Source organism: Artemia franciscana, chromosome 7 (genome assembly GCF_032884065.1).
Source record: "Artemia franciscana chromosome 7, ASM3288406v1, whole genome shotgun sequence".
In the NCBI taxonomy this organism is placed as follows: domain Eukaryota; kingdom Metazoa; phylum Arthropoda; class Branchiopoda; order Anostraca; family Artemiidae; genus Artemia; species Artemia franciscana.
This window is the reverse complement of record NC_088869.1, coordinates 60,162,367-60,178,574: the sequence shown is the minus strand read 5'-3', so window position 1 is coordinate 60,178,574 and position 16,208 is coordinate 60,162,367. Positions and strand designations below refer to the sequence as shown.

The 16,208-nt window shown below is 32.7% G+C and overlaps 1 protein-coding gene and 1 long non-coding RNA gene across 2 annotated transcripts in view; one reads left to right on the top strand and one right to left on the bottom strand.

Moving 5' to 3' along the window:
* Positions 1-197: 197 nt before the first annotated feature.
* The window catches only part of LOC136029555 (protein sine oculis-like), a 31,401-nt gene continuing 15,390 nt past the window's right edge, over positions 198-16,208 (bottom strand). The window contains exon 5 of the mRNA XM_065708033.1: positions 198-4,068. Coding sequence (XP_065564105.1) covers positions 3,822-4,068 — 247 coding nt within the window. The 3' untranslated portion in view covers positions 198-3,821. The remainder of the gene's footprint in view (positions 4,069-16,208) is intronic.
* On the top strand, positions 5,619-15,463 carry LOC136028641 (uncharacterized). The gene is made up of 2 exons (XR_010617855.1): positions 5,619-5,737; positions 15,273-15,463. It is a non-coding gene; the product is annotated as an uncharacterized LOC136028641 (long non-coding RNA).

The following is a 16,208-nucleotide window of genomic DNA, read 5'->3' as shown; positions in this document are numbered from 1 at the left end:
CAACGCTGACGTACCGTTGTTGATACCTTCACAAAATATGTCTTGATAAAATATTTTTGGGGTTATAATATTTCTTTTAGTTATTCACAATATTTATTTCAATTTGATATTTCATTTTATAATCCTGAGTCAAACTATTAACAGTTTCGCCATGTCACAACTATGCTACTATTTTTCTCAAAAAAGCAGAAAAAGAATTGAACGAATACTTTATTTATAGCTAAAATATTTAAAACAACAAATTGAAAGCACTATATCAACAACATTTAATAACTGGCAGTCAAATAACGATTCAAGCCATGATACTCTCAGATATATTACTGGTAATGTAACATACAAAGAAACATGTGAAATACAAGTGAAGGTACAAATAGGAATGAGCATTAAGAGTGCGAATGAGCGAGGAAAGAACATAAAATCAAACCATAGACAGTAGCGATTTTAGACCTCATATTCTGGAGGGGGAGGGAGACAAGGTATACCTAGATTTACCAAAGTATATAACATAAGCGGAATTTAATTTAAAAAAAAACTGGAAGAGTTAGCTCCCCCCCCCCCTGTCTAGGCCTAGAACCGCCACTGCTCATAGAAAAAAAGTCATTTCCATAGTTAGCAGACATTATCAGATTGATAACAAAAGAGAAATTGGATGTCTTTAATTTTTTGATATCCCAATTGAGTTATAGTTTCATAGCAAAAGGACAACCAATTCAAATGACCAATTTAAATATGACCAATATGACCAAATATGACCAATTCAAAATAAGACCAACCAATTCAAATACTCTGCATCTGGTCTAATCCCTTCCTGTTCAAAAACTCATATACTTGTTTTTTGCCAACTTGAATCATAGACCTCTGGAATGAATTATAGCAACGGCGATGACAGATTTCCCACAGAAAATGAAGTAAATCTCTGTGACTATTCTCACTTTCTAAGATGTATTTTATTGTTAAGCAGCTCAGAACCTAATTAACTGGAAGAAAACGTACACCAAAGAGCAAAAGTTATTAAGAATAATTTTTCTATGCTATTTTGAAAAGAATAATTTGATAATCGTTCGCTAAATTCAAATCGCACAACCAATGCTATAACCAAATACATACAACTCACTTAGATAATAAAAGTGGCTTTATAATGTAGACAATGTTACGAAAAGCATACATACCGAAAATAATTGGAACAAAGAACTTTATGTTTAAATATTCGATATGCAAAATAAACAAAATAAATTTTACTACAGCCATGCTTAGCGTGGAAAATTAATCTGAATATTACCCAAATCTATGATAATCAGCGCCTAATGGTTCTTCTAGTATTAACTTAAATGTTGTTTCTGTTTAAAAGATGTTTAGTCTCTTTAAAGTCTGGTATAATCTCTTCTGAAAATGCTTATTACCGTTTCTATTAAAAAACAGACTTTTTTTCTCTGTAATAATAAGTGACTTATAAGAAAACAAAGTTTTAATAATAAGTAATTACGTCGATGGACTCCTCAAAAGCAGGAATATATACATGAGGGAAGTTTGCTTTTGGATAAGATCCCCTCCCCAAAATTTTGAGATTTTTGAGTGTATATGGCGTATCAATTAGAGAGGAAGTTTTCCAGTCAATTAAACTGCTTAAAATGAAAAGAGTCCTGGACTAGTCCTGGAAAAGAGTCCTGGTTTTCCTGCTAAAACTCTTGCCAGAGCTGGTCGCGCATCAGCTTTTTGAATTTATTTTGGATTTCTGATATCATACCGGAAACTTTTAGAAATTATATTTTTAAATAGGTTTCAAGACGCTAGAAATTTCAAAGCGCAATCCAACCAAGCAGAACCTAGATTGAGCTTGGAATACTGGAATCAAATTTTTAAAGTAAGACAGATCCGTAGGAACTCTTCAAACACCAGCAGAAAACATCCCTATTTTTACTGATTTCATCACTGTATTGAGCGTCAAATAAGTACAACTAAGTCAGCAAGGAGGTTTCGACCAGGTAACTTTGATATCGTTGTGAGATATGACCAATTTCTTACCAATATTTAAGGGTGACTAACCCCTTAAATTTCCTAATACAAATACAATTTAGATATGTCTTTTAAACTAATCATAGCTGTAAAGTAATCACGGAAGTTTTGAAACCTGTAAAGATCTCAAATTTTTGTTTAGAGCAAAACATAGACATTCAGTTGAAGAAAAAAAAATATTTAAGTTAAACTGAATAGTTTAGGAGTCACCAAGTTTGTTAGGTTTGTTTCCTTTTTTTCTTATATAGAATTAATCTTAAAAGGTAAATGAAAGATGGATGCTTTTCTATACCCAAATATTTATCTTCAGAAAGTTAAAAATTAAGTTAAAGCTTAAAAAATTGAAAGCTTGAAATTGAAAACTTAGCTTAAAAGCTTGGAAATTAGGTTTAAGCTTAAATTAGTAAAGCTTAAACTAAAATTAACAACGAAACAAAATTAAGCTTACAACAGCCAAAAAATCATTCTTGGAAAAAATTTAACAAATAAAAATCAAGCTTACAGAATGAAAGTAAGAGGCTTTGTAAACATAAAAACTTGATCCTGGAAGGATGTAAGCTTTTAATCTAGTTACTTATACAAGCTAGTAAACATTTCATAAATAAATCAAGGTGTAGTACATATAAAAATAGCCAAAAAGCCAGAAAAAGGCATTTTAACCAATTTATATATAAACTTTTCTTGTACAAAAAAACTCATATTATCTAGAACCCGTTTAATAAAAGAAAAGTCAATACGTAGTACTTAAAAAAATAGCAAAAATAGCCAAAAACTCTTTGTCGATTTTCTTATGCAAGCTAGCAGATGTTCCATAAAAAGGTCAATACGTAATGCTTACAAAAATAGCAAACATCAGCCGAAAATAGCGGAAATATTCACTATAATACGATCAGTTGATGTGTAAGTTCTTACATAAGAAGAAGAATAATACATGAACTCCATAAGAGGGCTACCTGTAAAAACATAAGCTCGCTTACAAAATAGCCAACAACAGCCGAAAATAGCCAAAATGTGCATTATAATATAGTCAATTGATATGTAAGTTCTTATATACGAAGAGTCTCTATAAGAACCTTATAAACTAGCTGTAAAAAGACAATACGTAGTGCGTACAAAAATAGTAATACCAAATATGGATTACTTAGCCATATATTTCACTTTTTCTAACCTTAACATAGCTTTATATACAAACAACCATCACAGATCAGAAATAACTTCATTAGTCGAGGTTCAAAGCAGAAATAGTACTAAAAAAGCTATGGTATTTTTTCCCATTATTTCTTTCCCCTTGAGGTTTATTTTTCTTTGTAATTTTGTAAAAAATCTACAGCTGTAATATGCACCAAAGGGACAAAATACTAAAATCTTTTGATTAAATTTAAAATAGCCAAAATATCAAGTCGGAGTAATAATCAACAATTGGGGTCATATTAAAATTATTTAATACGCACGAAATCATAAATCTGAAAAAAATGATATTGAGGGTGTTTTTTCGGTTGATTTTTGAATAATTGAGCACCATTATTCAAATTAGCTTAAAAAAAAGAAAAAGAAATATCAAATTATTTTTTTTCCAATTTTGGGTACTAAAACTTATCACAAGGAAGTTCCCATGAGAACATTCCCCGTAAAGAATTAATCAAACAAAATGATACTATAGCCACTAAAATCTGAGTTAACCCATTTGGCTTCTGAAGAGATCATTCAAGATCAGTATTTACATCCTGACAATTGAACCTCAAGAAAATGGATGTTGATACAACTTCCTTAAAAATACGGAAGAGTTTTACGACCCCGTAAAACCCATTTTACGACCCCGTAAAACCCATTTGTTCTCTTTGCAGCACATTTATTGCTGGTTCATAGGGGTGGTAATACCCAGGTAGCATATGGAAGTTTCTCTGCATACTTGTCGCCCTCAAATGCTCTTCTATAAAGCGTGCATTCAGATCATGACCTGACTTTGAATCTGGCATCATGTCAACTTGACTTGGAGGGAAACCAATAAGGTTGAAAGGTACAGATCCATGATGGTCGTTCGGCAAGTAGTGATCACTGAAATAAAAAAGCTAAATCAATAAGAAGAAATGTACGATTAAACACGATTTCATGAAACACTAATTCCGAATCATTCGGGTCATTAATCTTTGCGACAAGAATATTTCAAATATTTCGTGCTTATGCAAAACATTTGACCAAGTTTGATGATGAACTTGTTCGAACAAGAAATTTTTCATTTTTTTATCCCATTTAAAAGCAAAAACACCTAAAACTTTTTTTTTAAAAAACATTGATTCTTGAAAGTATAGTCTTTCTCTGAAATTTGCCTTTACTTTTTTGTTATTTGAAGAACCCATCCTTATCAGTTTTACCTAATTTGTAATTGTAATTCAAACTGGAGTTCCTTTCCCAATTGTAGTTCATTCTCTACAAGCAAGTTAAAATACATTTGACCCCTACCCCACCCCTCAACCAGTAAAAACAGCTGCTTGATATCGTAAAACAGAGCTGGCGAGCCATTCCTTCAAGCAGAACAACTTCTACAGTCTGAAAATACTAAAAGTGCTAGAACTACTATAAGGGTATTTGTCTTAAAGTACTAAAAGTCTCTTTTAAAAAAATCTAAGAAAAAATGCATTTGAATTAGTGAAAATAAAATAGTTGTAGATTAAAATGTAGGTAAACCAAGGTAAAAAATAAGTAATGGATCTTCCCTTACTCATGCTGTATAATTACTTCTCCTTTCAAACTTTTTATATTCAAAAACTGAGTCGTTAAGAGTCCATTCCTCCTTTTGTTTCCGTAAAACATAAACGAAATAATTCTTCTTTTATGCATCAAATGTACAGAATGACTCATGTAAAAAGACCTTAAATCGCCATCTATAAAATAAGTAAGAAAAATAATTCTGTGAGATCGCGGTTAGACTAATTTTGCCAAATTCTAATGTAAGGATACTTAATTCTAAGTAAAGGATACTTGTATTATTGTCAATGAACAATAATCCTCCCCATGCTGTATAATTTATGTTCGTTTTAGTTTTAATGTTGATCCTTACTTTCAGTTGAAAAAACCTGCTTTTTTGTTTAATCACTCAAAGGTACAAACAATTCTCAAGACAAATCATTGAAATGCCGCTGATTTCACGCTTTCGATGCGTAAGCTAATTGCATATAGGCAGCTAGATTGACTCTGCATCGTCTTTGTGGCCATTCCTTCAAGCAGAACAAACGTCTACCGCAAAAAGCGGCATGGATTTCACTTTTAAATTACAGATAAAAGCTAGGTGATATAACAAATGGTTCAATCAACAAAATTTAACATCTTCTATCATAACTTAGCTGTTTAGAGTGAACAGTACACCTGTTATAGCCTGACTATAGCCTGTCCGTTGTTGGGACAACTATTATAGCCTGACCGTTTTGTAGATTGACTACCAATGTCTCTCAAACAAAAAAAATTATATTACTAGACAATAGGTGTGGGTAAAAATATATGTAGAAATCTGAAATTAGGTAGACTTCTATAGACAGATTATATTGTGACTGGCTACATTGAACTTGTAGAGCTGTAAAACCAGACGTCATCAACACCATCTAGAGCCTTTGAATAAAATTGTTACAGTGTGTATGTTTCAAACCAAGCTATACACTTTTAGATGTCTTGTAGCGTTTTGATTCAACTTGTACCACCAGCAGCATTTGAAATCAGCACAATATCTGCGGTAGTAACTGGTTTGTAATTTTAACGACCAGAATTAGAATTTGGCAAAATTAGTCTAACCGCGATCTCACAGAATTATTTTTCTTACTTATTTTATAGATGGCGATTTAAGGTCTTTTTACATGAGTCATTCTGTACATTTGATGCATAAAAGAAGAATTATTTCGTTTATGTTTTACGGAAACAAAAGGAGGAATGGACTCTTAACGACTCAGTTTTTGAATATAAATAGTTTGAAAGGAGAAGTAAAAATTTTACGAATCCACGACGGAAAGAAAAAATGGTAGCTACTTAACTATAAATACTTGTCCACAGCCATATTCTTAATTACTCTAGCCTTTCGTAAAGTTTAAAGTAAACCTCATAAATCTCGATGCGTCAAGATGTTTTTCTTGATTTTCGTTTTACCCCCCCCCCCCCTAAAAAAGAACAAATAAACATTTATATACACGTGATGGCTGAATCATGATCAGGTGTCACCCCCTCCCCCATTTGTCTTAAAATATTTTTCAAGCACTGTTACTCCATCTGTTCACAAGGATTTGAAGTAGAGCTCTAACGTCTGTTCTTTAATCTCGACGTGTCATTTTGATTTTTCTTTTTTAAAGTGCTCAATCCCTTTATTTCCCTGAAAAAACGTTCATCTTTACTTAGGGGTTTGGGTCAGGGTGGTGCATTCATCCCGTTACCCCACGAGAATTATTAGCCCCACTTAGCCGCTAGTCAGATTTTACTGCCTTTTGCCTGATCCCATAGTTATTTATTGCCCTGAATTCAGAAGATCCATTATACATACAAGCACGAGGCACAAGAATCAAAAGGCAGTTCAGTATCAGTTAAAATTATTTCTAACTTCTCTAGAAAATTATTTTTAATTTTCATGTAATAAGTTAAAATTATCAGTTAAAAATTAAGCACATATTCTTGAAGTAAAGGCCTCTGGTGTATCTACTATTCAGTTATCAAAGCTCCTATGCATATATAATAGGCAATTTCAATTTTCGTCAATACATCTAACTTCAGAGTTGTTCTTTTCATGGGGGGGGGGGGGTCTTGGCTTACGCATCCAACGGACACATTCTGGGTACGTTAATCATTTACCACGGAACTATAATAAATACTTTGCATCTTACATTATTAAACGAGTAATTAGTCTGTAAGTTTTTTCTCGAAGACGGAACCATGTTTTTTTTCGGAAAATCGTCATACAGCCATTTTCCGACGTGAAAAGAAGGGATCTAGATTAGCCATGACTCTGAAAAATTCGCTTCTTCCTCCCAGTCCCTTTAATATTTTTCATAAATTGCCTGCTGACAGAAATTAGAGACCCTGAAGGCTGAAAGCCTTGAATATAAGTAGGAGGAGTCTCAGAACGCAATTTGTTTGTTGAAAAATCAGTTGGTTTAGAGACTTTAGAGAAAGACATTTCCATTTGATAACTGTGAACTGAGTTTTTGGGCTTAATAAGATCATTGTTCGTTTTCCAGTGTGAAAAAACGATCTAGATAGATCACGGTTTGAAAAAATTCCTTTTCTGGGAAAATTAATTTGGAAAAAATGTTTTTCATATGAATGATAGAAGTTCAATACCTTATTGGTTTTTCTCTCTACAACAAATAAAATAAAACAGTTGTTTTGCGGAAGAGGTTAAAAATTTTTTTTCGCGTACTTGTTTATTAAGATGCAAAAATAATTTCTTCTGCCATTTATTGCACCATTTTTTTCTACAATTTAAACAATTTTTTTGCAATAAATGAAAACAGTTTGCGTTTATCTATTGATAAAATTGCAGGCGACACCGCAGTAGCCATCTTTTGCAATTTTACGCTGAATTATGGATTCATCCCCCTTTTCCGTTCCTGAAAGAAATATGTAGGCAACCGATTTCAGGGCCAAGAGGATTGAAACCCAGAGGATTTCAGGGCCAAATCCTTTTCCATTTTTTTTACTTACAAACAGGTTTCCACATTTTCCTTCAGATAATATAAGCAGTGGTGTGAATTTTTAGGCAGTAAACCGCAATTTCACACGAGAAAAAAAATATATAAAAAAACATAATTATGTATTCTTTGTTAGCACCAATCTAAAAGAAAAAGTGAACCATTCGTAATCAACTTGGAATACATAAAGGGATTCGAGTTACAGAAAATATCTGCAATTCTAACATCATTTAGGTAGGAAGCGCTGTCATTTTAAAAAGTGCCTCTTTTAGAAATTTGAACCTTCGAGAGAATAATGAGAACAGCAAAGGGCAGATCTTGTTACAATGAAGCGTAATTTCGTATGAGACACTAGGGGGTTGTCACTTTTTTGGGGTGTTAAGAACACCATCAATAGGGGAAAAATGCGATTGAAATCATTTGAATGATATAATAATTTTAATTATAAATCATCAATCGTCAAAGAGCACATCTTATTCAAACAAAACGTAATTTTATTTGAGACACTAGGGGGTTGTCACTCACTTGGGGTTTTAAGGTGTTTGTGACTTGTTTGGGGTGTTAAGAACATCAGCAATAGGTAAAAAAAAGATGCTATTAAGATGATTTTCAATCTCGAGTGGAAAAATTTCAGGAATGTTTTGCACAGCGGGTTTAGTCGACTTTTATCTTATATGATCTATTTTTTAGTCTTACTTATGCAATGATTCAGACACCCGATGTTGGCTAGGCACACCTATTTTGGATTTAGAAGTCTTTATCGGGCAATGAGTGTCAAACAAAGGGCAAAAACAACTGAATAATAATTTCATAATTTTTATCCAGATGTTTACCAGAATTTCAACAAATTTAAAAATCTAAAAGTGGAGTCAGATCATTAAAATTTCTAGCAATATATTTGTCTTGTTTTCTTTTTGGGGGGTGGGGTGTAACTTAAAATTACGTATCTGGTTTTACCTAAGAGTAATTGTAATATTTTATCCAGACCTTTATCAGCATTTCCTCCCGATTTAGAACAGTAAAAGCACAATTCAGATCATCAAGACTTCAATTTAAAATTAATTCTTTGATTTAGCTTCAGATTCAACGAAAATATACGTAAATTAAGGAAAACCACCATCATGCATCCTAAAAGGTACTAGACGGTTGAAAACACTTATAAGTAAATATAAAAAAAATGTGCGGAATATTTATACACAAATATATGCATACAAGACTAAAACGCAGTACATATGCCTAGTGGCATACTTCAGCGCTGCAAATACAACACAAGCGGAGGCAAAAGCCGAAACTAACCCTTCTGACAACAAAAACCAAAACACGGAACTACTCTCCTGTAGATTGAACTTTCAGATAGTTTTTTTTAACAACCTTTTTAATAGTCGCTGATTACCATGGTCACGGATTTTGAGCTGGAGCAGAGTCCATGGTTGCCACCCCTAGTGATTTATTACAATTCTTAGTGATTTTTATAATGCATAAGCATAATATCACTAAATCAGAGCATAAATCACTAGATTATTGAACAAAATCACTAAATAAACCAAAAAATCACCAAAATTTAGTGATTTCTTTTCTCACCGGGTGAGAAACCTGGCTGAGTCACAGCTAAGACAGTCTTAGTTGTAAAAGTACAATAAAGCTATGATGTCTCTTTATTTTACATTAAATATTAAGCAATCCTTTTCTTCAGAATCATGATTTCCAAGAATCATTGATAGTCAAGATTGAATTATTTGTTATTAGAAATTCAAATCCTCGGCTTTCCTAACAGAGTTCCATTTGCTAATGATCTACTGCTCATTATTAACATCTTTGCCGCTTGATTCTAATGACATCTCCCGATGATAAATGTCAACGAAAGGTCGGGTCAGTCGACTGCTATCGAGCACAGATGCGGAAGAGAACCCCCTTATTCAACCTTAATGAAATTGCTCCTTTTCAACAACGCTTTAACATTGAAATGGCTAAAATGAATATAAATTCTATGAAGCAATCTAATAGCCAACTAAAACACAGTCAAATGACAATTTTGCGTACTTAAAAAGAGTATCTTAAGCACATAAATATATATTTTCTTACATCAGGATTATTCATTTTGTTTTGGGAGGCCGACCATTCTGGGCGAAGAAAAAACAACAAAAACCAAGTGAACTTTAAGAAAAATACAAAAAATTAGGATGAAAATCATGAAAATTCAAGGATAGTCTTAGAAGGAGGTCTTACCATATATGTCCTCCTCTCTTTTACATGATTGAACTAGCTATGATTTACTACTTGTTTACCAAAGTAAAACAGTTCAAAATAGGGATGATACCTATTTATTGACAGTGAATAGATATAAAATTATTTAACTGGATATTTCGAACACATATACAGTGTTCACCATCAGTTTTACTGCTGATTCAAAATAGGGATGATACCTTTTTATTGACAGTGAATAGATGTAAAATTATTTAACTGGATATTTCGAACACGTATACAGTGTTCACCATCAGCAGTAACACTGATGGTGAACACTGTATATGTGTTCGAAATATCCAGTTAAATAATTTTATATCTATTCACTGTCAATAAAAAGTTATCATCCCTATTTTGAACTGTTTTACTTTCGTCATGGAAAGGCAGTGTGGTCTTCGAAGTTATCTATACTTGTTTACCATTGTTAATTTCAATGGCAAGTAAAAATAGGTAACTGCGATTGTTAATGACAATTCAAAGGTTAAGGCCGGAACAATGACTAGTAAAAGACGATCATAAATCAAATATTTTTTCATGGAATTGATCAGTTTGAATACTGAGCACCCAATCCATAAATCTTTCTGTACTTTGAATTTTTTTCGAACAAAAGATTTCGATGCAAAGCACCATTTCAGCTGATTGTCCATTGTGTCGTCTTTAATTCTTTATTTTGGTTGCTTCTCGGAAATATAAAATTTCAAATCTCTTGGTAGAAGATCATTTTTAGTTCCATTTGGTTGTTTTCTTTATTTTCGTTGCCTGTGTGAGTTATGAATGGTGTGTGCTATGTTTTAACTGAAATGGAGCCATCAAAACTACTTTAGGGAATTCTTGTAGCATCAAGTTACCTTAGGCAGAGTCCCAACATTGGCAAACACAAGGTGGTAATAAGTTAAAAGATTAGTTTTCCGATCTTGGTTCACTTGAACCACGAGTATCCGATCTATAAGGTTTTCTATGTTTGGTATATGACCTTTTTTGAATATATGATTTTGAAGAAGAATCAGCTGTGCTCTCGACTGAAATAATTCTTGAGTGACGAGTTTTCTCGCAGGAATTTCACTGAATTCCTCATATGAATTTCACGCAAAAATGTGAATAGCATGTTAACTTCTCTGAAATTTGGAACTTAAAATCTTGTGATAAATTTTTGATTCCCCCTCCCTATATTGAGTTTGATTCCCTCTTTTGTTATGTCATGATGTACTGCATATGATTTTCATTTCTGTTGTGTTTCTTTTTTTTGAATCTACGCCCCCTTTGAATGACACAGAAATCACCGCCTTAGACGCAGAAGCTTTGGCATCATCTTTTCGGAGTTTTAATTCTGTTTTCCTCGTTTTTCTGAAATCCTAAATTTGGATTGAAATACTTTGCAATTCTAAATATTTTCTCTTAAATTTGAAATTTAGAGCTTAAGATACTTTCGCCTGGATGTTTTTTTTTTTCAATAAAATTCACTTATGAGGTTTCCTCAGCCTTTGTTGAGATAAGAACATGTTATTTTTTGATGTGTCGAAAATTTTAGAATTATCTCCCATTTTATTTTTATCTACAGAAAGTGAAATACTTAAACTTAATTCTAAAAATGCTAGTAATTGTTATACATCTTTCGACCTTGTAATTCATTTTGTAGCATGTAAGCATTTTGGTGATAAAAATTTCATTAAAGAAATTACTCTTCAGCACTTTCATTAAAAATAACAAATAATCCCAATTTGTAAATAAATTAAGGGAGTTGAAAAAAATGAAAAGAAACTAAAGCACTTTAAGAAATTGTATGACCATAAGTTACCTTTTTTTTTATTCGAGAAACGTGCCAACCTTAAATTTCCAAGCATGATTATATCATAGGTCTTTGGTATAATTTACAGTGTTCATTTAATATTAGTTTATTACTATGTTAATGTTATTGTTCTAAAGTAGACAAAATTACAAATCAAAACCGTTACAAATTAAACCGTTACAAATAAACCATTACAAACCCAACCATGCTAATACACGACAAGTAAAAAACAACCCTGTTCAGCAAGAACTGAACACCTAAAAAAACATAGGGAGGGTGTATATAGTAAAACTAAAACAAGAGGTGTAAGGACGGGGGCTCCGAATAGGTTGGGATGGAGGAGGAGCTTGGTGCCCCAGTGATTTGTTGTTCTTAGTAGTAGTAGTAATAGTAATAATAAAAATCAGAAGTTTGACAATAATACATACATAAAATGCTTCTTTTCTTTAGGGTATCAGCTAAAAAAGAAAAAAAATCCAAAAAAGATATTTTTCAAAGGGAAGTAAAGAACAATTTTAAAATCTGAGGCGAGCAAAAATAAGTTAATACAATAGTTTGAACTTAATGAGAATAGAAAATGCTATCAATGAACAAATAAAGATAATATCATGAGACAAATCAAGGTTTACGAATAAGAATGGTTGTACGCCTATCCCTCTACAACCCTCTAAATAGCTTGAGTGTTCTTTGAATCTTACCGAAAACGGTTTGTATTTTGAACAGCGTGTTTTTTTTTTTAACTTAAGCAAAAAAAATCCCTATAATAGCCAAAATTAGAGTAGAGTGCTAATAGACGCACCTGGATTGTTTGAAGAAATTAAATTAATTCCTAAAGTCTCATCAATTTTTCATTGTTCCTTGTTATAATTATAACAGAGAAACCGTTTAATTTAAACTACATTTTATTTTCAGCAAAGTACAGATGTCATTTTGGCTCTTAGAATGTTTAGGGGAGCGGTAGCCCAATTCTTATCTGTAGTAGTTTCTCTTCGTAATAAGTTTGATTGAACCATTCATTTTTGTTCATGTTTGTCTTAGGATCCATTTACGCCACTGGTGGTTCTAGGCCTGGGCAGGGGGTAGCTGTCCCCCAGTTTTTCTGACATCCGACATTGAATTCCTTTTATTTTATATTTTTACACTCCCACTAAGGTAATTTTTGTATACATTGCCCCTCTCCCCAGGTTACGAGGCGTGACGTCTGATGGGATTATTCATTTTAATTTCAATTCATTTTGAGTTTCATTTATGGATTCATATTAATTTCTGCTAGTTTTTAGTTTCTGTCATTATATGACTTGATTTATACTCGTCTTAAATTTAATATAGCTGTATAGTTTTCTTTGAAAAACACTTTTTTTGGAAATCCCTTTTAAAATCGACTTCTGTTTGGTTTTAATTGTCATACTTGTATTACAGATTAATTTTAGAAGTATTTGCATTGTTTTTTGGACTTCGATTCAAATTTTGGACAAAATTCGATTATTTAACCAAAAAATTGACCACAAGTAGTTTTCTGCATTAATTTTTTTTATGATTTTACTATAGAATTTAAGGTGAATGGGGATGGCTAAAATTATTCGAATGAATAGAAAATCTTGTTATATTTGGTCTTCTTCAGGGCTGAAGCTACTCTGACCCCATCTTCCAGAAAGGGGCGAATCTCCAGCATTTTTATTGGGGGGGGGGCAAGAGGTGTCCATATCTGGACACTAAACATCAAAGGGAGATAAAACTTCACAAAAAAATTCTCAAACGAGACTGCAGCCAGTAGAGAGAAAGATATAGTAGAGAGAAAGATTTTTTCCCGCATTGTTGCGGAGAAAAATACAACCCCCTGTGCATTTGCCTGTGCATTTGCCCGTGCACCCCCCACAAACCATGCCCCTGCCACAAGACACGCTTGAATACGCATACATTTTTAACCACCGTTTTATTAGAAGGATCTTTTCATGTTATGTTTTGTTCCAACTGTTTATTTGTTTGATTAACTTTACATTCAGGCTATTTATAGAAAAGAGTTCAGTTTTGTTGTCTAGAAAATAAAACGCAAGTTACGAACTAATACAATGTTGTTTGTTCCTTAATGATTTATTTTAACTGAGGTTCTTGCCCCTGCAATTCTATTTGAGGTATCTACATGACACGAAATATATAGCAGATCAGTATAAAAATCAGAATTTTTCCCAATAGGGTTCTATAAAACCACATTATCTTCCAAAATGTATTGTACTCACTAAAATTGCCTTGGACTCTGGACTAAATTCCGAGGAAATTTCATCGAACATCCTAATAACCCTGAAAGTGTTGGGCTAATTGGATAAAAGGAGAGGCATCCTTTGTAATATTTTTAAGGTTATTTATGTTTCTTTTCATGCAATTTTAAGTAGTATTAGTGGGGGACTACTGCTCCCTAGGTTTTCCCCTCCCCTTAAATTTTGAAAATACATTTTTTAATATATATTGAAAAATACCCTATCTTTTGGTATTTTCATTGAAAAAAAATGCCCCACCGCTAGATTTAGAAACTTTTACCATCCCCCCCCACCTCAAGTTTCGTGAGTCGACGCCACTAGATTTATGTGTGATTCATTGAAACGGCAATGTGATTTAAGATAAGTACCAAGCAATATTTCTAGCTAAGAAAAGTCAAAATAAGACTATGTGCAATTAGTTTACGGTAGCTTCAATCACTCTATTTCATCAATTATATGAATGGATTGGAAAAGAAGTAACCTCAAGTGCATTGGCTAGGTAAAGTGTGCTAATGTATCTTAAAGTTTTAACGCGTTTTCTTATTTACGATCAAGGAAAAACAGAATTATGTTTTGAGCCATAACCCAATACCTCAGCTGGTTCTCACGGAAGTAACAGGTTTCCATAGGGGTTAAACAAATGTACGTGTCTATGATGGAAGATAAATCACGTCACTGAGTAACAAATCCCCTTTTTATTGCATTCTTGCTGGAAACAATTGCTTCAATCACATGCTCAGCTATAGTCTCTTTTCTAATCCTCAAAAAGAGTTCATATTGGCACATCCATCACCTGCCTATATTATGATTATATCATAACCACAAGCCAAAATCCTACTACTTATATATATATATATATATATATATATATATATATATATATATATATATATATATATATATATATATATATATATATATATATATATATATATATATATATATATATTTCTCTTTCAGTAGCATAGCATTTGGTAATGGGTCGTGCAGTCACTGCAGCCAGAATATATTCAAGACATATTAATATTTAGAACTTGCTAAAAATAAGAATATTTAAGTCGAAATTGAGTTAAAGTTTGAGATGAGCCTTCAATTCAATCAGTCCACAACAAAAACTATTAAGATCTTTTTCTTAGGATCTGCTAAAATATTATTCAAGATTTTAATATATTTAAATTGCGGCTTCATCGGTCACAACCGCTGTCAAGATTATTTTTAATTAAACCTCATTCTTGTGCAGCCTATTAGAATTTAAGTTACAGTTAAATTGAGCTGCTACAGCTGGAGTGAATAAATTTTATTTAATATTTCTAGGACAGGTGCTGAGGAAGCGAAGCAAGATTTGCTTCAAATAGTCAAGGACTAAAGAAGCAAGTTGTCAGTGTAAACGACTGAGACCGCAGCAACAACAAGGTCATGCCAATTGGCTGGAAGTTTATTCGAATTCTTAACGCTAATGATTAGCTAATATTGTTTAATATGACTAATTAAGTACGAAACATTAACGGTTTGTTACTTGAATCCATTTTTAACGATAAACAGGCTCAAAATTTATGTTTTCATTATTAAGGTTGAGAAAACGTGGTTCTATCTCGCTTTCTTGGGCTATAATGAGAGAAAGGTTGAGATGTCTAGAACATGTTCTGCAGGTGAAGGATGAAAGGTTGCCAAATATCGTCCTTTTTGGCCAACCATATAGGGCCAAACGAAAAGTAGGTTGTCTCCGAATTAGATGGGAGGGGGGTCGTGAAGAAGGTTTAGGGGAAATCAGAAATTCTTGGGAGGGTGCAAACAGGAAGGCTTTAAATAGACTGGGATGAAGGAGGAGCGTACTTAGCTGCGTTGACCTCAAGTGGCTTCGCGATGTAGTGAGTTATAAGTAGTAATTATAGTAAGGCCAGTTTTTTATATTATAATAACCCGCTTCCTCAATTCAGTTTACACTCAGTACTTTCAATGGATTTTATACAAGCGTTGGACAATTTTTTTAATCGTTCATTACTCGATACATTTTTGCAGATAATATTGGAAATATTGTCTTTTCAGAAAATATCTCGTTTTCCCAAAGACCTCTATTCTGAAAATATCTCACTTTCTTTCACAGCAACATTGACAGGGCTTTCACTTCTAGGGATTAATCAGAAGTGGGATTACCCAATGTTAGGGAAAAATCACTTCTTTTACGAAGACCTAATTTACCTAAATTTACCTAAATTTAGAAAAAAAACCTTGGTATGGCTTAAAATTCTA